Source organism: Ursus maritimus, unplaced genomic scaffold (assembly GCF_017311325.1).
Source record: "Ursus maritimus isolate PB19 unplaced genomic scaffold, ASM1731132v1 scaffold_15, whole genome shotgun sequence".
In the NCBI taxonomy this organism is placed as follows: domain Eukaryota; kingdom Metazoa; phylum Chordata; class Mammalia; order Carnivora; family Ursidae; genus Ursus; species Ursus maritimus.
In genome coordinates, this window is record NW_024423897.1 from 59485045 (window position 1) to 59508173 (window position 23129).

General features: G+C 43.8%; 1 protein-coding gene across 1 annotated transcript in view; it reads right to left on the bottom strand.

The window, feature by feature from the left end:
- ICE1 (interactor of little elongation complex ELL subunit 1) overlaps positions 1–23129 on the bottom strand; it is a 58383-nt gene that overhangs the window by 34319 nt on the left and 935 nt on the right. The window contains exons 2-10 of the mRNA XM_040630571.1: positions 8807–8865; positions 8242–8276; positions 5768–5786; positions 4899–5010; positions 3353–3429; positions 2352–2389; positions 664–746; positions 431–470; positions 293–349 (exon numbers count right to left, since the gene is read on the bottom strand). Of these exons, the coding sequence (XP_040486505.1) occupies positions 293–349; positions 431–470; positions 664–746; positions 2352–2389; positions 3353–3429; positions 4899–5010; positions 5768–5786; positions 8242–8276; positions 8807–8865 (520 nt within the window). The remainder of the gene's footprint in view (positions 1–292; positions 350–430; positions 471–663; positions 747–2351; positions 2390–3352; positions 3430–4898; positions 5011–5767; positions 5787–8241; positions 8277–8806; positions 8866–23129) is intronic.

A 23129-nucleotide genomic window follows, 5' to 3' on the forward strand; every position in this document is an offset into this window, starting at 1 on the left:
AAAACTACATTTATTTATTGAAAAGTATGGAAATTATACCATGGACTAGTTTTCCTTTTCCAAACAATATTGCTTTTTGACTCTTTCATTCACCAAATTATCTGATCAGACAGCAAGGTGATATAATACATGCAACAGATCTGATGAAGACATAAAATGGGATATGCCTTCTCTAACTCGAACACCTGCTAAACCCGAGAAGTTCTGCAATTACAGGTAAGAGCAAAAAGCAACCTCCCAGGTCACTGAAAGTAATGCACAGAAATTAGTAAGAAGTCTGTAATATACTCACTTTTATCTATGCTTCCGTAAGAATCACTTGAAATTTGTGTTCCAATATGTCTCAACTCTAAAACCACGGCGAAAAATACAGTTAATAAAGAATACTGCATGTCAAAACAGAATTTTCAAGCAGTAAGTGAATACTCACCCTTTTCATTTTTTTGTTTAGAAAATTCATCGAGCCGTTCCTGTGGAAAGAAAGTGCTGACAGTGTAAGGGGCAGGGAGGGCAGGCATCCCACACCCGGTGTGAGGGGGGCAGCCCAGCGGCACCGTGGACCGATTCCCCCAGGGCAGCCCCGTTCCTGATTCCCACATGACGAGGACACTATGGAGCCCTGAGGCCATGAATGTCACCTGGGTGCACGCTATTATCTATTACCTGTGTCTTCTTAAATTCCTTTTCAAGTATTTTCTTCTCATTCCTCAGTTGCTTGAAGTCCTGCGTTTGCTTGACAGCAGCCTCTTTAAAAAGCACAGTGAACAAGAGACACAATAATTATGTACCGACTTCACAGCTACCACTAATGAAATACTCAAAATATCATCTACTGAGAGCTTTTCTCATTTCATAAAACTTTGAAACAAATTTTGTAAAAAGTTACTGCTCCTTCAGCACTTCCTCAGTTAGGGATAAACGCAGGAACGCGGTTTGTTTAAACTGTTATCTATAAAACCACAGACTTGGCAGAGGCCCCAAGACACCTTTGCGATCCCAGCCGCGCCAGCCCACGCACCCTGGTCAGGCAAGAACCCGGCACACCTGACCTTCTGTGAAGGAGGGGCACCGCTCCCTCCTGCTCTTCGGCAACAAGCAGCATTCATGTTTCAGAGATTCTATAGCTGTGGTTTCATCTCGGAAGATAGTTAATACCATCCTCTGTACTGGGGAGGAGGGACAATCTTCTCCACACTTATTATGTTGTTACTTCTTCCTGGAATTCCCATCAACAAGCTAATAGTTCTAGCGCTAATACCTTTGTTCTAGATCTACTTTTAAGGTATAAACAATACCTGGATCTTCAGCAAATACTTCAATCTGGCTTTTGGTTCTGAAGCACATGGTCCAAATATATTATTAAGAATCTAACCAGCATTAACTTTACCTGAGTATGTTCATACACAATTGCCATGAAAACTAAAATTCCATAAAACACTACAGTAACAATCCTTTCCTGACTCCTCTAACGAGCCTGAGTATTTCCTTACCTGATTATTACGCAACATCCCTTACTAGGGGAAAATATTTCTGTCACATGGGAAATAAAGGCTACACTTCTCTTCAAAGGAAATCTGCCCTAAAAGCTGTACGTAGTCTGAAATGCACAGGCATCTCAGATCTCTTTAAAACATTTCCTTAGATAGACACTTACCTTCACACACCAGCAAGAGAAAGCCATACTTAAAAAGAACACAGTGATGTCATACTTACTGCCATATTGTCAGTGTTTGTGCAAAAACCGAATCAGAGGAAAAATTGTTACCAAAATATTTGCAGAGTTTAAATCTAAAGACCTGGCCTCAATCTAGGTAAATTTACGGCTGGAAGTACTTTCAGCAAGTTCTCTTCTATAAGCCCCAATCCAGCTAAATGTAAATTCTTACTTCACACTCTACATGAGAAACGGCCCGCGCTCAGAGGCAAAGCACCGTCCGCGTGTCATCACTACCTAAAAACACCAAGGTTCCTGGTACTAAAAGTAGTAACCTTTTCTCTCTACTAACCACTTATTTTAGGAAAAAAATGAGAAAGCCCCATAATATTCAACTTTCAAAATTAAATCCTTTTACTGATTGCTGCTTTTTAAGGTACAAATATGGATTGCCATTATTTTGAGTGCACAACACTTCAAAGATTTGCCACATGCCATTCTCCTATTCCTATCCAAGAACTGAGAGGAGTACTCAAACTTCTCCTTAACAGTGCCCTTAGCATGGTCATTCGGGGTGCGCCCTCGAAAACACCAGATGACCAGGCTACCGATCAAGTCCTACAACTCTGTACGGTCACTAACGATCTGTGTAAAGACCAGTGACTTCCATTAGCTAGACAACAATAGTGCCAATTACCTTCCAGCTTCTTCACCTTGGCTTCTAGTTTCTTCTTCCTAATAAGACAATTTCAAAAATTAATATAGTAAAAAAAAAAAAAGAAAAAAGAAAAGTATACACACGCACACACAATTTGTGGCACATTTTTTTTAAATTACTAAAATTTATATAACAAAGAAATGTCGGTCATGATGATCATTGTGTATCAACCACTGAAATCATCAGCAACTGTCCTAAAGAAAGAGTAAACTAAGAGAGAACAGTACGGTATTTAGTGTATAATATTTCTAGAATGAAATCTGTATTTTTCTGACATACCACGTCTGGGAGTATCCCTGAGCCACAATGGCCTCATGTCCAGACCAAGCTGATGAACCCCGGTGGCTTCCTAGGACCAGTGCAGCAACCACACTGGCAATGTTACTTCTGGGAGCATGCGTGGTGGCTGTGCTCACAATTCCATCTCACAGGAGGGTAGAGGCTGGAGAGCTGCACCAGTTTTCAGATAGATTTTTGGCTCAGAGCAGGCAGGTAACTCTGAGAAAGTCTCTGAGGTACCATTACATCACACATACACTAGACTACTGTGTGTAGCTCACAAGATCTGTGAATCACGTGATTATCATCACTTGGGTGCTTTCGAACAGCTCTTTTCATTAATGGTAACAAAGACGCCCATTCCACAGGGGACCTGTTAAAGTCCCAGTGCAGAGGAAGAAGCTGACCATCATGGCTGAAAATACACAGACCACGCACATGTACAGACATAAACACTTCTATGGAGTTCTTTCTTCGTGCAGCTCTTTAATATATCAAGATTTATCAATCCGCCTTATAATCCTTCAAGGGAGGTATAATTTCCACTTGACAGACCTAGAGACTAATGTTGACTAACTAGTTTAAGATCACAGTTACAGCCCACAACCCAAAGACAGAGAATAGAGAGAGAGAGCACTGACTGGAGGACCAGACATTTTCAGACATGAAAACCGTATGTCCACAGTCATTTTAGGACTTACTGAGCATCAGTTTTCAAGCATTCTTCTTTTACACGTGCATATTCCTGGTGAGTATCTTGGTACAACTTCAGAGAACTCTAAGAAAAAGATAGCTGTTGTCAATCTGAAAGTCACTGACCATCAGTGAGAATTTACTTTGACCTTGATAATTGAAATTATTACCATTTAACAGTAAGAAATCAACCAAATGAATACATATATTAGACAGGAAACCAAAGTATATTCTCTGAACATTTTAATAGAGATAACCAGATCCTTAACAGATGTAAAAGGATTAATGGTCTCATCAAACAAAGCTACGCAAGTTAAAATGTATTAATTTTAGGGCAAATCCAAATCTTCCTAAGACCGAATAGCCAATATTTTTCTCAACCAGTTAAAATTCAAAAAATCTAAAGAAATTTTAGAGCTCATTACTACTACACAAAAATATAAAGCAAATCATGACACTTAACAATCACTGGGGAAAATGGGCTACCACCACTGAGCAGGTCCATCCTGACGGCCACTGCGGAACGGGAAAGGGTCTGTCACTGAGCACTTATCCTCCTACAACGTGCGGACGATAGGTCTTTAACTACCACAGCGCTGAGATGGATTTTATGACCCCCTTTTATAGATGAGGGGTCTGAGGATCCACAAGCTGACTTATTTTTCCAAAGTCACAGAGAATGAGTGACTAATTAGCATTTCTCATAGAGGTCTGACTCCAGTGTTCACGCGTCCTCTCAGACATGGCTGATGAGACTGTTATATATTAGAGGCAGACAAAATTCAATGTTGTGGTTGTTTCTGTTTAACCTTCTCCAAGTAGTTAAATATATAATAGACTTTCTACAGAAGTACGTAAGATCTCAGATCGGCACACGGCATTACTAAAACAGCAACAAGTCAATGACTGAGAGGCACAGACGCCATCATGAAAAGAGCTCAGAGAACAGGCTGAGAAGCATGCATCGTTCCAGCTTGGATATGATATGTCTCATGCAAACCAACTAACTTTATTGGCCTCCAACTTATGTTATTTGTAAAAGCTATGAATTCTCTCCTAAGACTCCTAAAAAGAGTAAACCACAGTTCACACCAAAAAGCAAATTTGCAGCATTTTTTCTTGCACTGCCAAGTTTAAAGCATTTTAAATAACTGTTTTACTGCAACCTGATTTTGAAACAGAGAACATGATCTCTCCACCTTTAAGTTTAAATTTTTGCAGATTATTTTACACTTACAGCAAGACCAATATGAAAAGACAACCAACGCAGGACACATAGAGCCCTAAAAACTCCCAGCTAGAAGGTTCCTCTGCAGAACCTCAAAAAACATGTAAGCAACTAACAGAGCGTCACAGAGCTAGTAATTACTGTGAGGACCAAGCCATTAATCAACTAGTTCAGTGTCCTCTAAATAGGGGAATACACTTAGTGATTCCTGAGTACCCCTTGTTTCCTCTGTTAAGACATAAAATACCCGTTCATGCCAACGACAGTGAATAAACAGATCTTAATTTATGGAAGATAAAGCTTTGTAGGAAAATTCCTTTAGGTACCTTCTTCTCTTCCAGCTCTGCTTTTAAAGATCCCAATTCTTCCTGACATTTCTGCAGAGGAGAAATTTTTTGAAGCATCTGTTCCACTTGGTGATGCAGGGTACTATTCTCTCTAAAAATAGATGATGCATTAGCATTATTATACGGAAGTACATACAGCAAATTTTTAAATATATCGACTGCTACTATTCTAGTTTTTCTAACTTGGAAGAAAAAAGGAATAAAAGAATCTCTCTTTTTAAATGCATTCTATTTATACCAACATGATCTTCATACTGCCCTTTATTCTTTGACATTATAGTTTACTTCTAATAAAAGTATATGATAAACTACTTGAGAATTACAGTAGATTCTCAATCTGATAGACGATATGTGAAAGGACAATATGCCAAATAATTGGGTTTTTCCAACCTTGAACTCAAACCCCATTTATCCAAATTAAATGACAGACAATTTTGTGATCCACTTTATAACAATGTTTTGCCGCCTTCTAGAGGATGAATGTATTCAGAATACGAAACATGCTAAATTTTCGCTACATTTTAAATCGCTTAAAATACACAAAATAACCACATTATTAAACAATCCAATTCACGCAGACTACAATTTGATTAACAATAAGCTTCATTTCAATGGCAATGCCATCAGTAAAGGTAATAAAAAGTCAAATACCAGGCTGTAATTTAAGACCTTGGTAAGAAATTCATTTGAGTAATTTAATACTAAGGAAAATGTAAATCTTTTATTATGACCATTAAAGTCACATTCTATATGATGGGTCAATCCTGTGTGGCACTATGATTGAATCTGTTTCAAAATCTAGTCTGATAAATGTCTATCCCAAAACAACCATGAAGACAGGTACTTACCTTCTTGCAAACTGCAGCTGTAAAACTTGTTAAAGAAAACTCTCAGTTTTATCTGGTACTTGACAGAAGATTAAACTCACTTTAAAATTACCTGTAATAATCTCTGTTCAATGTATATACAGGCAAGTTCACAATTCCTAGAAAACAATATTCCAAGGTCCATTTATAACACAGTGTTAAAAATTTTTACTAAGTTACTCTATTTACCATAACATGTACCTAAAGTCAAAATATCTACTTCTCTAAATTAGAATAGGTATTCAATTACATCGACGATTAATACTGAGTTCCAAGAATAAACACAAAGCAATATTCAACAAATGAACACTACCTTGGATCCTATAAACAATAAAATCCCCAAACAACCTATCCTGAATTTCTCAAATAGTCCAGAGCATAATTACAGCAAACAAGAGTTAGGTGCTTATGAGAACCATGTATCAATACTATACTATACTCAACAAGTAACAAGAAAAAAAAAACACAGGGAAAACATAAAACCTAGATAACCTCTCACTTTTACAATTTACACAATATGATAACTTCGTTTCCCATCTCACGCTGCCCGTGAAATGTTCCAGGACAGCAAAATGATTACCCTTTTAAATTTCACCTCCTACAAGTTTCTATGCATAGACCACGAGGTGGCAAATGTCTGTAACAACATGCCTCTGTAACAACACACCTCAGAATACAAACTTCTCCAGATTAAGGACTATAATATTCACCCTAAGTTACCAGTCTTTGCAAAAAAGAGAAGTTCAAAAAAACCTGATGAAATAAAATATACCCTCTCCTTCTGAAAAAGGAAATAATAAACTTAACAAAACAGAATTACACAAAAAAGAAAGAAATCAAGGGGCGCCTGGGTTGCTCCATCACTTAAGCATCTGACTCCTGGGTTTCAGCTCAGGTTGTGATCTCAGGGTCATGAGATGGAGCCCCCTCCTGGGGCTTAGTGCTCAGCAGGGAGTCTGCCTGACATTCTCTCTCTCCCTTTCCCTCTGCTCCTCTCCCTGTTCTCTCTCTAATAAAACTCTAAAAAAAAAAAAAAAAAAAGTAAAAAATCAAGTTACATAACAATGCCATTTAAACATATACCATTAGCACCTCGGGTTGGAAAAGCAAACTAATGCACACTTAAGGTACAAAAAATATGTATTTGGGGCAAATATCAATCGGGTTTAAAAAAAAAAAGGAATCAGTATTTACTTGTAGCAGGGGCTGAAGATGATTACCACATCACTGAATGGGTATTCCAGAATAATCCCAAGGTTTATCAATTTTTAATAAACGATTCTAATAATTTTGATTTAAAAATTTTATAAATTTTTGAAAAGCAAATCAATTTCCCTGCTAGATTACATGTGTAACTACCTCAAAAGTTTACGCTAAAAAGGATATAATGAAAGTATATTTTCCTAATACTGGAATTAATTGGCTACCTATTTCCCATTTAGCTAATTAAAAGTACTTGTAATAACTGTTTCTGTACAGGTTTCATAATCAAAGATACTGCTCTTGTGATAATATACATTTATAGTTAAACAGACTGAGAGTTTAAACAAATGAAGCACAAGGGGGGATTTTCACTGACCTACATTTTTTAATGTAAAAATTCAGAACTAAAAATAAATCTAAGTCTTATGCGTTGATCTTATTACTCTAATCACACAAGTTAGACATGATGGTACCAACACAAAAAAATAATCAGTGATCACGTGTAAGTTTGGGGAGGCCAGAAATAATATCAAAGCAGGCCTGGGGTTCCTGCCAAAGTTGAAGAGCAGCATCTGTCCCAAGACCTAAGCTGAATCTCTAAAAATATACCCATGCTAATTTCATGGGAGATTTCCTTCATGGTGTTTTCAACACGAAATCCAGAAAAGTCAATTACACACGCTATTTTCACCCGACCAATAAAATATTTCACCAGAGGCCAACAACACTCCAGGTGCTCTGAATGGTTATTGAACAAATGCTGACCAGACTTGTCTTGTAAATACAAAATCACACCATGATTATGGATAGTCATTCTCTACAAATCATAAAGCCAATTTGCAAAAGTCACTTTTCCAACATTCTGAATATTCCTACACTGCAGGTCGTACAGAAATCCTGAAAAATTCTCAGAGTACCCGACTCGGCTTCACTTTATTCCTAAGCCTGCAGAACACCTGTCACGTGCTCAGTACAAATGAAAAAGACCTACCCATTAAAAAGTTAGGAGACCTTAAGAAAATCAAAATCAGTGACAAAAACAGAATACTCCACAACAGAGACCAGCAGTCTTCATCATGAAACATGTACTCACAGGAAAAGCCTTACGGTCACTGTGCTGCTCAGAAGGGTTCCTTCCTTAGAGGCTGTAAACACTATCTTCCAAAAGATAACCAAAAATTCCCACAGTTCTTGTAAGAAACTATAAATAAGTAAATTGAAAAACTCAAAGGAAAAAGCTAGTAAAAGGATATCATCACATTTCTTCTGATATTCTGTTAATAAATTACTGCAACAAAGAAAAGAATGATGTTACTTTTTTGGTCTAGAAAATATACCGTTAAAATCATGTTTCAAAATATGCTAGGCACCTTTCTTCCTAGGCTTCCTGCAACAAATAATGTTTAATTAATTAAATATGTATACACACACACACACATCACCTTCAATTCCTTAAAAGCGCTGCAATGATATGTGAACTTTAAAAAAAAAAATTAAATCTCATACCATGGCTATGAAATACTGTGAGGAAATCTGAGGTCTAATCCTAAAGCTAACAAGGCTTTGAAGACAGAAAACAGCTTTAAAAAAATTGCCAGTCTAGCAAAAAATCACCTCCAAACCCATAGGCCTGCTGTAAAGGGCTGAGGACCAACACCACAGCCTTCAGCCTGCGGACAAGGCTCACGAGGGTTCCACGATGACCATGACCCACAGCCCATGGGCCCCAGGTGACACACTGACAGCCTAACACACCGCCTGCTCTGGCTTATCTGTCAGGTTCACGAAGTTCAACAGAACACATGAAAACATACTCACTCTGTATTAATAATTTTCTGCTTCAAGGTAATTAGTGCTTCAACATATTCGTTTAAATTCTGAAAGAAAAAAACAGCTACAGTCAGCTACTTGTTTTTGTAATATGAATGACTCTAAATATATTTTATGTAACGTGTGACTTATTGTAAAACACGAACATATTTACTCTCACATAAACACAGAAATACATAAAGACATTATTTACGTTACACAGAAACACAGACCTACTCTGTGTGATCTTGAACCCATGCTGTATCTCTCTGAATCTTTTTTTAGGTGGATGACGCTCTCTCTTACAGTAAGGGGGTTGTGCAAACTCTCTGTGTGCTCTTAATCAGTGAGAATCTGATATGAGTGATTTTAGTTCACTAATTACTAGTAATCATCAGTCTACAACTCGCTCTGCATTGTCTCTGAAAGGATTTAAGACATCCAAAAAGTCACATAAATTATAAAAAAGGCAAAAAATAAAAATAACATGGGAAGAATAGGAATATAAAATAGGGACGAAATTCAATGAAAAATTCATTTTATAAGCATCTACATATTTTAGAGACCAACTATAAATCTGGCTCTAAATTACTGCTATCACGTCAACAGGGAAAACATCATTAGTTACACTGCTCAAAATGTTAAGACTTAAAAAGATATCTTTGCCTTTCAAGTGACTTCTTCCCTTAATATCTTCATATTACATTAGTAAATACTTAAGAACTTATTTTTCACTGATTATCCCAAAACACCTCTTTCTAGATATGATTTTGAGAATTATAGAAATATTTCCCTTTATAGTAGTCTGTGTATCTTCTTTGCAGTCAGACACATAACACGATACCAGTTAAAAAGGTCCACACTGAAATACATAAATAAGAAGTCTTAGTTTGGGGTGCTGGGTGGCTCAGTCAGTTGGACAACCAACTCTTGGTTTCAGCTCAGGTCCTCATCTTGGGGTCATGGGATAGAGCCCGTTGTCGCGCTCAATGCTCATCGATGCTCAGCTCGGAGTCTCTTTGTTCCTTTCCCTCTGTTCCACCACCCCCCAAGGCTCACGTGTGGTAATACATACATACATACATACATAAGTAAATAAAATCTTTTAAAAAAAAGTCTTTGTTTTCTTATACTCCCATCACCAATTAAAAATCACTATTCCTCCTTGTGTATCTCCTTGCAGAAATGTTCCTGCATATGTAAACATTTGGATGCGCTCAGTCTACCAATTCACCACCGAAGGCCATTCAGGTTCTCTTCTGTCTTCACCAACAGCACACCACCGGTGTCCCTGCCCATTCCTAGGAGATACTGTCTTTCCTTAGGATCAAGTCCAAATAGGCTTCCAGCGTTAGTGATAGTTATGAGCTTTGAAAATCTTAGAGCCATATTTTTCCATTTATATTTCTTTACGAGTGTGATTGAGAAATCTCTTGCCATTCAGTTTTTCTCTTATTAATAGCTCCTTAACATAGTTTGCTCACTGGTGTGGTTGCATTTTCTTATGCACTGCAATATTCGAGCAACAGCAACATTTCATTAAATGTTACAAATATATACATACAACATGTCTGTCACTTGATCACTAAAAGACAACCACATAGGCATGCAGAACTTTTCAATATTTAGAGCTGGCTCACTCTTTTAAAAAGTTTTGGTTTCCTGATATATTTAGAAAATTCTATCCCACCCAAGATTCTAAAATAAAAGGATTCTTCTCTATGTTATTCTAGTATTTTTATGCTTTTATTTTTTATATCTTTAACCATTCTGGTATTCTATAGAGACTCTAAAAATTGTAAGTCAAAAGGACTACGAGTGGACCATTCCATATTTGTATTTAATGTATATTTTGCTTTCCACATTCAAATAAAATCTTTCATTATATACAAAATAAATTTCATGTAACAACAGATTTCTCGGCACAGAGGGTAAATAATCCACCTGGTTTACTCTCTCCCTAAAAGCCAACTAAAACTAAAGCCAAGGAACTTTTTCCCCAAAGGCAAAACCCACAAAGATGAGAGCAGAATAAAAGACAAAAGGAAACTGGAAAGCAGATTCAAGAATACTGACTTAGCAGGCTCAAGAAAGCAGTAGAGGTGGGGAGGGGGGAGAGTCCGTGACACCGGGGTGCTCTTAGACAGGAGGGAGGTGGCAGCACTAACAGAACTAGTGGCAAGCTTTCTTACAAGCATTAAATCCTCAAATTCTTACCTCTCTGCCATGCCACCATCCAGCAAAAGATTTGCTGTTTGAAGAATTCTCTGCCTGAGACACTGTGAACACTGCCAGAACAAAGGGACGAAGCACCCCTATGCACACTGACCTGACACTGACCACCTGCTTGTCCCCATTAAGCTCCCAGACAGTGGCAGCCAATCCTTTGCCCTCCAGGCAAGGGACTGAAAGCTCTTTCTCTGAGGATATCTAAGTAGCACTGGCATGAGATATCCTTCAAATAAATGGCCCACCAGACCTTCTACGACGAAGCTCAGGGTCCAGAAGCCCCACACACTCAGCATTTCCAGCCAACATATTAGACAACAGTTTTAATAGGAACAATCATGGATTTCCACACAACAGAGAGAAATCCGTAACATCAAAGTGAGACCAAAACAAGACAAAGCAACTTGCAGTAAAAAAACTGAGAAGAAAACTTCAAAGATTAGTATGATCAGAGATAAATGTTATATTCATGAAACAACAATATTATTGAAAGGAATATAAAGAGTTCCTAGAAAATTTTTTTAAAAGCTCTTAAAAATTAAGAACATCCACACCCCCTAGGATGGCCAAAACCAAAACGGAAGACGACTACAAGCGTCAGTGAGGACGCAGAGACACAGGAGCCTTGGATTCCGTGCTGGAGTAGGAAGGACGTGAAGCAGCTGCAGCACACAGCAGTCTGGTGACTCCTCCGAATGTTCCACACAGTTTCCCACGTCATCCAGCAATTCCACTCCGAGGTCTACGCCCAGGAGAACTGAAAACACATACCCATCCCAAACTTGAACACTGTGACTTAAAGCATTATCCATGCTAGCCAAAAGGTAGAAATAAGCTAAATGTGCGTCAAATGATGAAGGGAGAAATGAGATGTCCCCCAGTCATACCACGTGATTACTTGCCAATGAAAACAAATGACACCTGCAACAGGGATAAACCTCAGAAGCGTTGCGCTACATGCAAGGGACTGGTCGCAAAAGACTACATGTTGTACGAGTCTAGTCACAGGATTCATGTCCGTAACAGGCAAATCCAGAGACAGAAAACAGATTAGGGGTTGCCAGGGACTGGGGGTAAGGGAGACAGGGAATGACTGCTAATGCCTAAGAGGGTTCTTGGTCGGGGCACAGGGCTGGGGGGCATGGAGATGAAAGTGTCGTGTCTTACAATTATGAAGTGGCGACACAGTTGCATAACTGTGACTGAACTAAAACCCACTAAATCGTACACATAAAAAGGATGACTTTTATGGTATGTGAATTGTATCTCAATAAAACTATCAGAACTGAATTAAAAACAGGGAAGCAAAATAAAAGCCTCAAAAGATTTGATAAAATTGGAAAAAAAAAAGTTCCCCCAAATAACACAAAACACAGACATGAGAAAGAACAAAGACAAATAAGAACAACTGCAGCATCAGTGCGAGATCCCAGATACCCAACAATAAGAGGTTCAGACAGAAAGTAACAGGAAAGATAGACAGTCAAAGAAACTGTGATATTCAAGAAATCTCAGAACTGAAGCCAGAAGTTACCAAACTGAAAGGTCCCCGCACATAAACAGAAACAGAATCCAAACCATGGAACCTCAGCACCAAATTTCAGAGCATCAGAGACAAGCAAAGACCCTACAGGAATTTCAAGAGACAAATAAAACCAAACAAGTCATATACAAAGAATGTGGAATCAGAATGGCTTTGGCCTTCAACAACAACCTAGAGACCTAAAAAGCAAATCTTCGAAATTCTGAAACAAAGTGAATTCCACGGTAAAATTCTGTACAAGCTACCGATCGACTGAGATGGTAAAATACACATTTTCAAATCTGCAGAATTTCCACAAATTTACTTCCCAGACATCCTTACTTAGGGAGGTACTGAAGGATGTGAACACGATCCACCAAAATCATGGAGTAAACCCAGACAAGATGACGTGGCACCCAAGGCAGAGGCGATGGGAATACAGGAAGGCAGCCGCGCCCCAGAGCAGAGCAGGTCCAAAGGCTCAGGAGGGAATTTTTTCCCTTAAGAAGAAAGCGACAGAATATCTGGCGGAGTGAAAGCATTAAGAGGACATTCCTACCTAACTGGCAGAAAAATCCAAGTAAATGTAGTTGGTGTTCACCGCACATTTAAATTATGGTTTTTAAAATACAAGTGGTTCTTCCTTTTTTTTTTCCTCCATCCTCTTTCCAGTTCTTTGCTAGTGGGCCTCATCTTCTCCACCTTGCCTCCAGATGCCATTCTGTAACGTTAAGTACTACGCAAGAAACATTCCAGAAACCTGACTCTAGAGTCACACACAGCTGGATTCAAATTCCTGTCCCACCTCTTTCTGGCTGAACGAACCTTGGGTAATTTTGTTCAGCCTCCCCCTGCCTTGGTACCCTTTCCAATTCTACAGATAAGGAGACTAAAACACTGGGAGGGGCAGAGCTGGCCAGCTATCAGGAGTAAATAGGATAAACCACAGAAAGGGTTTCACCCAGTCTCTGGCATACAGGAAATAGTCCTTAACATTTTCAAGATGAGGGAGCTGAATTAAGGATATCATCATTCATCAGAGGAAACAAGAGTACACACGGGAAAGGAAAAATAATCATAATTACTCCAGTGTACAGTTCTGAATAGCATAGAGTTGTAATAACGTCCACTCTGAATAGTGACTTAACCGAAATCCTGTAAGACTGGGGGAGCAGCAGGAGGGATGCTTAGGCAGGTGGGGTGCAGGGTGGAAGGGCAGCTCAGTCTGCACCTTCCAAAAGCAGAAATCGAATAATATGCCCTACACTGAAAAACAAGAAGTAGCAATACAAGCCTATTATTTAACTATATTGAAGTTCATCACAAAACACAGTGCGGGGACACCTGGCGGGCTCTGTCGGTGAAGCGTCTGCCCTCAGCTCAGGTCACGATCCCAGGATCCTGGGATCAAGCCCTGCACTGGGCTCCCTCTCCCTCTGCCCCTCCCCCTGCTCATGCTCTCTCTCTGACAAATGAATAAAATCTTTAAAAAAAAAAAAAGTGCAATTAAAAGTGGGAGAGGAGACGTGTGGCTGGGGGCTGCAGGCTGGCTTAAGAGGTAGTGTACATCTAGCTACCTCTAAACTGCGTTCACATAACATTTGATAAAGAGAAGAATTTAAGACCACAAAACAGCATTACACAGGAAAAGCCAGATACTAAGGACAAAGTCTCAGCTTCCTACAGCATTCTAAGGCCCTGACTTTTTTCTCAGAGCTCAAATTCAGGCAGATACCGCGGCACCCTAATAACACAGTCTCTTGTTTTTCTCCAATCTGGTCCAAACGCTGCTTCAGGTGGTTGCAGCCCTGTCTAACATATCTCGGAAGCATGAGTGTGCAGCAGGCTAGGTCTCAGCGGCCTATGTGAGTTTATGGGGGTACACTGCACCCCCCCTCCCCCCGCCACCGTCCAGCCTCTGGGAGGACACAAGGTGCGAGGTGAGCCTCTCCAGGAGAGCTCCAAGTGACGTGCTTGCCCCGATGACTGTTTCTCTCCCAGCGGCCTCGCTCTTCTGGAACTCCCACTGCAACGTCTACTGCAATGCTCAGGCTTCCTCCCAGTCCTCTCCCCTAAGCACCCCTTTCTTCTTTCTCTGGCTTCCGCCTTAGTCCCTCGAGCTGTACTTGATACTTGCTCATTAATTCCCAGAGCAGCGCGTTCTATTACTCATACTTTGTACTCCCCATTTACTTCTTTTCCAAAGCATACTGTTTTAATTTCATCCACACAGTATCCTCTGGAATGTCACTGTGAACCTTCAGCACTTGAGGAAAAGAAAAGAAATCCAGTCTGTGCTTATCTTCCCTCCCTTCTCAGAGAAGTGGAATCAGCACAGTGGCTGAGCACCCAGGAGAGGGCAGCAGGGCAGCGGGAGAACCGGGGCCCAGGAGAAAGCCAGGACTAGTGGGGCGGAGGTGGAGAGAGGGGATGCCCGCGCCTTTGGGAAAATGGCAACACTAAATGAGTCAGGACAATGTGTAGATATGCAGCAGGTAAGTACAGGTGACAATGGGACAAGTACATTGCCAAAGTCAACTTCAACACTAACATTGCAGGCTGGAAAATTCTTGTTTGTGGTGGCTGTCCTGTGCACCGTGCAAATGTTCGGCAGCGTCTCTGGCCTCTACTCACTAGGGGGCCAGAGTACTCCCTCAACCGCCAAGGAGTACCTGAAGACTTAACACGGCAGATCTGAGATGCTGTCCCTGGAAAGGCCTGCTAGCAAGGTGGGCCCTTGGTGGTGTCTGGGAACTTGGATTTCTAGAGGTTTCCCACCATTCTTTCAACGCTAAGAGTGGCTCCCTGTGCTTAACTGCACCATGTGCTTTATGCTGAAACCTGCTTTCCTTCTGGGAGCCTGGAGTCTGGGTATGGTAGGCACTCTGGGCCATGTCACAGTGCACCGCTGGAGAGCTTCAGTGAGTCCAGACACCCTCAAGGGGCTTCCTTGGGCCCCACCCCATGGCCTTTCCTCCTGGCAGATTTTGCTTTGTATGCTCTCACTATAATAAGCCACCTGGTAAGGAGGACAACACTGATGCTGGGAGTGGGTGTGGGGATCCCTGATACAATGTGACCTCCCAGTGTCTCCAGACCTTGCCAATGAGAACACAAGGCTGTGCTCTTTAAGCTTTCGGGCACACGAAAGCCAGAGACTCAATGGGAGGAGGCTGAAGAGACCTAACAGTGCTCTAGGACACACGTCCCCAACGGAACCTGGAACCAGCAAGCTAGGGGATTCCTGGGCCTGCAAAAAAAATCCGAAGGAGAGGTTGGAGCAGCTGCACCAATATGCTAATGTCCAGACTGGAGGGCTGTGGGCTCACTCTGTCAGAAAGTGCTGACTGCAGGGAAACACACCCTGCAGTGCCAGGGGCACAGGGAGCGTGTGTGTGTGTGTGTGTGTGTGTGTGCACACCACTGACAAAGCAAAGGAGGAAACATCTGAACACCTGGTGAATGGGGTGAAGAGAATACCAGAGTTTCTGGTACTATTCCGGTGATTTTCTTCTAAGTTCTAAGTTATTTCAAATGAAATTATTCTTAAAAATCACACTAATCCCATTAATTTCTCTGCTGGGGGCGATCTGGCTCACTGTTCAGCTTGAATCCCCTCTGATACATGACATTTCCTCCTCCTACTTGTTAACTTTTTATTCATTGCTCTTATGTAAGTCTACACTGATCTGCATCAGAGCTGTGTCTCCTGAGCAGTGAGCAAGGCCCCCATGTGATGTCCTCTGGCACAGAATGGACTGGAACAAGGCAGGAAGGTAGGAACTCCACTCCAGGAACTTCCCCACCAAACAAGCCGAGAGGCTCTGCTTCCTGGGAAGGCAGACCCCAGCCTCACGCACCTGGTCTTCAGCTGCCCTGACCTCACACGTCATGCTTCATCCTTCACAAACTACCTTCTCCCACCCCGGTCTCTGTACATGGCGCCCCTGTCCACAACACACTCCCTCCATCTCTTCGTCTTACTCAACTAAGAATCATCCTTCGGAGAGACCTCAATTCAGATTCACCTCCTCCAGGAAGCCTTCCCCTATCCCTTCTAGGTGCTCCCAGGGTCCTCTGTGTACACCCCAGCATGATACTTATTAATATACTCCTGTGGTGGCTTTCTCACCATCTGTCACCCCAATTAGAACACGAGCCCCAAAGCCGCTTATGTTCATGATTGTATTCCAAAACAAGGCATGGCATCCTAGACCCAGTGATGCTCAAGGAATGTCTGCTCACTGAACGAATTACAATTTTTCAGCCTTCTTTGCAACATAATCATTTACAAATCAGTACATCTAAGAGAAATCATGGTTCAGGTTCCAACTGATGAAGTCCAAACCACTGGCAACTATCAGTGGGAGTCCAACACAAGATTGTATAAATAACAGACTCAAATCTGCACTGCGGGCAGCCAAACACCATCTATTCTGAATCTACTGTAGTGGCATGAGCTCAAAGTATAACCACAAGCTCTGAACTCTCACCAGGATTCCCAAGGGTTAAACTGTTTTGCTCTGCAGTGAATGAAACTCCTGAAGAGGGGCCTCTACTCCACCAGGAGAGAGGAACTTGTGCCCCTGGACTGAAAACAACTCATCCTGAGAAGTGTGTAAGTGCACACCATCACCACAGGAAGGAGCCACACTGCTCTGATGTGACTACTCAAGTCCAGCAACCCGTAGGGACCTTGGGCTGGAGCTCAGTGACCAACCATCACCACCACTGAGGGCAACCACAGCCAAGAGGGGAGCTGCGGGACTACAAACAAAGGATGCCTAACAGGTGGTTAACCCACACGCTTGCGAACGGAGCGACAATCACAGCAAGGGCATCTATTTGTCAACACCGACGCAAGAGGGCAGGGAGGAAGATTTCCAGCAAGGGAAAGGACTGCTCCACTCAGGAGAGACAGCCAGCTTCCCGCTGTGGTTCAGAACAAGCCCAGCATAGCCGCGATGCCTCCAGTGGGGCAACACCTGCAGCCTGCCCATTTCTGGCCAGGTGCGAAGTGGCTGCGCGAAACCACCCAGCGGGCCACCTTCTCTGTGCAGGGCACCCACTGGGCTCTCGGACACAAGTGGCCCTCAAGTAGGGAACCTGGCAGCCTCTCCTGAGGTGCTGTATCCTGACTGATCCCCACCTGCTCTGTTCTGGATCTCTCCCACCCTCGTTTCCTAGGTGCTTCTTGTTTTCCTAACTCTTGTTTCCTCTTCTCACCACTCCACACCGCCTTCCAGCAGCGGCCAGCACGGATTCCTGAGGACAGCACCTCGTCTCAGGACGTGCCACAAAGGTTCTCAAAATCTCTTTAAGTGACAGAACGTGCTCCCCCATTCTTCTAACACCATCTCTCCCCCAAAAAATTCTTACAAGGAACTCCACGCCAACCTACCCAGGCCTCTGCTCTAGCTTCTCAGCAGGCCATCAGGTGCTCTGGAGGCCCTGTGCTCCACAAACGACAAATATGAAAACAGATGAAAATTCCCAATACTGACCTCCTTCCAGAACTTCAATCCCGCATTTCCAACACCTCTTCTGTCTTGGTTTCTACTTCTCTTTCCTCTAACAGTTCTCAGTCACTCAGGCTTTAATCTCTGGATCTTTTATTCCCCAGACCTGAAAGCCATCTATTCTTTGTAGTTTCTCATACTGAGGCCCTTTTGCTTTTTTTTATTCCCATTCCTGTGAAGCTTCAATTCACCCCAGCTTTTGTTATCACTAGTGCGCATTAGTAAAATAATGTTCCACAGCTAGCTGCACCCCCTCCAATCCACTCCGTACACCACCACCTACTATCTTTACCCAAACAGCGGTAATTGTGAAAAACCTTTCCGTATTCCACAACACTGACAAGAACAAATATAAAACTTGAAGGTGGTTACCGTTCAAGATCTTTAATAATCTGCCACGAACCTATTTTTCCAGCCTTCCTTTGCAAAATTAAAGACTGGTTCGAGACTCTACAAGTAACTAATCATCCTCTTCCCCTAACAAGAGATTCCAGGCAAAAACCCAAATGCAGTGGAGTGTCCTGACCTAGGGAAGAGGTCTGCAAATTCAGGCCCTGCTTTTGTAAATCCAGTTCTCCTGGTGGCCAGCCAGGCCCATCCCTTTCCTGCTGTCTGTGCCGCTTGTACCCTACAATGGGTAGACCTGTGAAACAGACCACAAGCCCTCCATCTTGAGGATTTTGCCCTTTGCAAGTCTGCAGACCCTGGGTCTGAAGGATTTAATGGGATTCCTCCTCTTGCTGCTCTGAGAACCACTAGTCAGGGGTGGAAGAGGGGGAGTTCTCAGAGGCTGGAGCCAGAATCTCTAAGCCAGAGAGCACAGGGGTTCACACAGAGCTGTAAGCGGTGGGGACCAGTGAGGAGGGGGTGGATCATGAAAGCAAGAGTCAGGATGTGAGAGAAAGACAGGAACCAAGGATGACACCTAGTTTCCGGCCAGGTGCTACTTTTAGCAGAGATGAGGACTACGATGGGCAGACCAGGTTTCTACCAGATCCACAACCTAGCCTAACTCACACCAGCTGCTCTCCTGCACAGAAGCCTCCGACACTCACTGTTCTTTCTGAGTAAAATCCTTGCAATGGTCTCTAAGGGCACACAGAATCAGACCCTTCTTTTTCTGAAGTCATCAGACTTCCTGACTGCTATAAACTGTTTTTGTGCCCCCCTCCCCCAATTTGTATGTTTTAACCTAATCCCCAAGCGACACCTTTGGGAAGTGATTAGGTCATGAAGGCAGACCCCTGTGAATGGGATTAGAGCCCTTTTACAAGACCACAGAAAGCTCACTTCCCGCTTCCGTTAGATGATCCACCAGGGCAAGAAAACGGCCACAAACTAGGAATCCGGCCCTCAGACACCAAATCTGCCTGTGCCTCATGGATCTCAGACCCCCCAGTTAACAGAACTACAAGGAATAAATTCCCATTGCTTATAAGCCACCCAGTCTATGGTATTTTGTTACAGCCGCCAGAACAGACTAAGACATCTACATTCACTCCACCCCAGCTACACTGGCCGCCTTCTCTTCCCAAGCACATCAAGCAAGGCATGTCAGGCCTCCACACCTCATCTTCCCACTGTATGAGCCACTCTCCTCCAGAGCTTATCCTCTCACTCCCTTTACTCAAATAGAACCTTCTCAGAAAGGCCTTCCCAGGGCTTCCTACCTAAATTCCACCAGCCAGTAGCCCCTTCCTCGCCCATCTGTCCTTTCCACCTTCTCTGCTTAAGTTTTCTCTACCATATTATCTTTTCATATATCTTGTTTAATCTGTCTCCCCCCACCCCAAATGGAAGCTCGAAGAGATCAAGGATCTCTTTTTCCTGCTGCTATAATCACAGTGCCTACAACACAGCATGTGACTTATAAATACTTGTTGGATGAAACTGGCACAAAGAATAAATATAATTTATTAAAGATTCAAGAGAACTTCATTTATACTCCTGGGGTTTTGAGAGAAAAAAATAAAAGCACGTTATACATGCCTATACAGTGCAGCTCAACTCAGAAACGATTTAACTCTCAGTTTTCCTCCTATCCAGAATGCCAGTGCATGATCCCTTTCTCTCTCCCCTGTTCCCAACACTTAAAATGTTTGGGATCAGTTCACAGATAATGCACTTAAAAAAAAAAAAATCTTTATCTTGGTGGACTGTGGCCTATATTCCTTTCTGGTCTCCTCTCCGCAGCCACTCTCCCCTCCAAAAAGTGCTCGTGCCAACCTGACACTGTTCTGTTCCTCAAAGACACCCTGCTCCTTCTCACCTCACAACGTTCCCACCTGTTAATCCCTCCATGGAGAACATTCCTCCCATACCTCTTCTGCTCAACATTCAGATCTCCCAACCTCACCTTCCCAAAAACATCCTGCCTACCAACCCAACCAAGAGACAAGACCACCATTCCAACTCATTTTCTTCAGAATATGTAGAATCTTCTAAAGTCTTACTTGCACACGTCTTACTTTTAAGAACAGATCATCTACTTTTTGTTCACCACTGTGACCCTGGTGCCTAGAACACTAAGTAGAAAAGGTGATAATTTATTTCAATCTAGGAGGTAGGGCGGTGTCCCATTTTGCCATTAAAGGCACTAACCCTAGAAGTTAAAAGAGACTCCCGATGTCAGACAGCGAACAGGGTCTAGTTGGAAACAAGTACCTGGGACTATTCCCACTATCTCACAAGACTTGGGAGCCAGACACTAGTAACGCCTCTTTTGTCACTGTACAGAACAGTCCATTCTGCGGTTAGAAACTTCCAGTAACTGCAAACCTTTAATTGATTAATGACCTTCCGAGCCAACCCGCACGTCGCGCCTCCAGGCAAAAAATATTTCAGAATGAGCCAGAGCAATCGAAGATCTTACTCCTCAGAGAGATAGCTTCCCTCTGCATTTCACCCGTCACTCGTCAACTTCAAAGTCAGCTCTGGAGACCAGCCCCGAGACTCGCTAAGTGAAGGAAGGGGCCCTCCAGATCTCGCTCACTCCGCCCCCCCACCACCACCACAGCATCCCAGCAAATGAGTCCTGGGTTGCAAGCCTAAATAAAGTAAAAGAGGCGGTTCCCCCAAACAATTGCAGTAGAAAGGGGAGCAGGAAGGAGAGGAGGGGGAGCTTCCGCCGCGGAATGGGAGCAGAGCGCGGGGGCGCAGCTCGCGCGGCGAGACCCCCAACCCCGCGCCCTGGCCGGCCGGACTGAGCTCCTCCGCGCCCTCGGCCGGGAAGGCGCCGCACCTGCTGCAGGAGGCGCAGCCCTGACACCGCGAGAGGTCCGCGCCGTCCGGGCGCCGCCGAGTGGGTCTCGCCCGGCATCATGGTGCCAACGCCGGGCCCTAGGGCCCGCGCGCTTCGGGACCCGCGGCCTTCGCCTGTCCTCCCTCTGCTGACGCCGCCGGGGCCGCCGCCTGCCAGGCCGCTTCCCGCCGAGTCCGGGCGGGTCCATCTCGCACAGACGTCCCGTGGAGCTGGCGAAGGGCTCTCCGAAACGGAGCCGCCTCGGGCACTAGAGAGAAACGCGACCGGCGCGGCCCCCGAGCGCGACACCGCCCAGCCAGGACCCGCCCCGCCCTAGCTCGCCCGCCTCGCCGCGGCGTGAGGCTGCCGAAGCGCCGCCTGAGCAAAATGCGATGGGGAGCCGGGCCGAGGCGGTGGGAGAGGCGCCCACAAAGGAAAAGTCAGGGAGATCAGCGGCACCGGAAGAGCACGCCTTGTGCTGTGTAGGAGGTTAATCTTTTATTGCCGGATTGCTGTGTGACAGGCTTTCCATTGACACCTAAAGCCTTCAGCGAGTGGGCGGTGACATCTTATGACGTCACTCAGGCGCCTGCTAGACTGGAAGGACCGGCACCCGGACGGGCAGGTGTGCGATTTGTAACCGGAGGGAACCGCTCTGTGCGAGTCCGGCCGGGTGCCCGGAGGAGGTGGAGGACTACGGTTCCCGACGCCCCGCGCGGCGGACGACCCCGAGCGATCGTCCGCGGCGCCCGGTGCCGCCGCGGTCCTCTCGACAGTGATCCTTCCTTCCTGCGGCACCGTCTTTCCACCTGGCAGCTCCCCGTCCCTGCTGTAGTCCATTTGTCGGCTTGCCAGACCCTCCCCGCGCGGCCCGAAGCCCAATCAGACACCATAGCCAGCCATCACCAGATTCCACGTTAATGCCTCTTTGAGATGGGAAAAAATAAAAAAATCCTCTCCCAGGCCGCAGTTACTGGGTAAATTCGGGTCCCGATCCTCATCTTGAACGAAGTTTTTCACTTTATCCCCCGCCACGAGAATCATCTTTTCAGGGATCACTGCCTTGCTCAGAAACTTCCTGAGGCTTCCCAGCGTCTGGTTATAAGGTCCAAATTCTTAGCATTCAGTACAAGCAATGCATGTGTTAAGTAGACGTCCAGACTGTACCAGCTCCTTCTAAAATGTTCAATATGGAATTGCAACTGGAAACAACCGTTCCAAGAAAGAAGTCTGATTCCTTCCCAAATGCCGCACCCCTGCCTTTTTGTACATAACCTGTGGCTGGCACTTACTGTGGAGTGAGGGACCAGGTATCTAGACCTGATAGCTGGATTCTCTGTCCCTGACATCTCTGGTGGCCCAGTACCTGAGAGAGTAAGTGTTCTGATGGGTCCATTTACTTAAAAGCAGGAAACAAGACCAGGCTTTAAAGGGAAAGGAAAAGTGAGAAGCAAGACGGCGGGAAGCAGATGCACCTTGCAAGACGCCTGTGGGACCCATAAGAGAAAGGGGAGAGGAGACCACGTGTGAGTCCTAATGATTTTACATTTCTGGCTTCGGATCCCAGACAAATAGGTTTTCACAGTAACTTCCCTTTTATTTAAGATTTCCCAAATGAGTGGGGTTTTTTCCAGATTACTTTAGTGGAGGAGACAGCCCCTTAGCCTCCAGCCTTCTCTCCCGTTACACTGTCCCCACACACCCACAGCAGCCTACTGTTGCCGGCACTCAGAACTCTCACTGCTGCCTTCCCACCCCTTCGCTTCCCCTTTGCCTGGAACACTTTCCTCCCAGCTCCACTAGCTAGAATCAGCCGGGTAA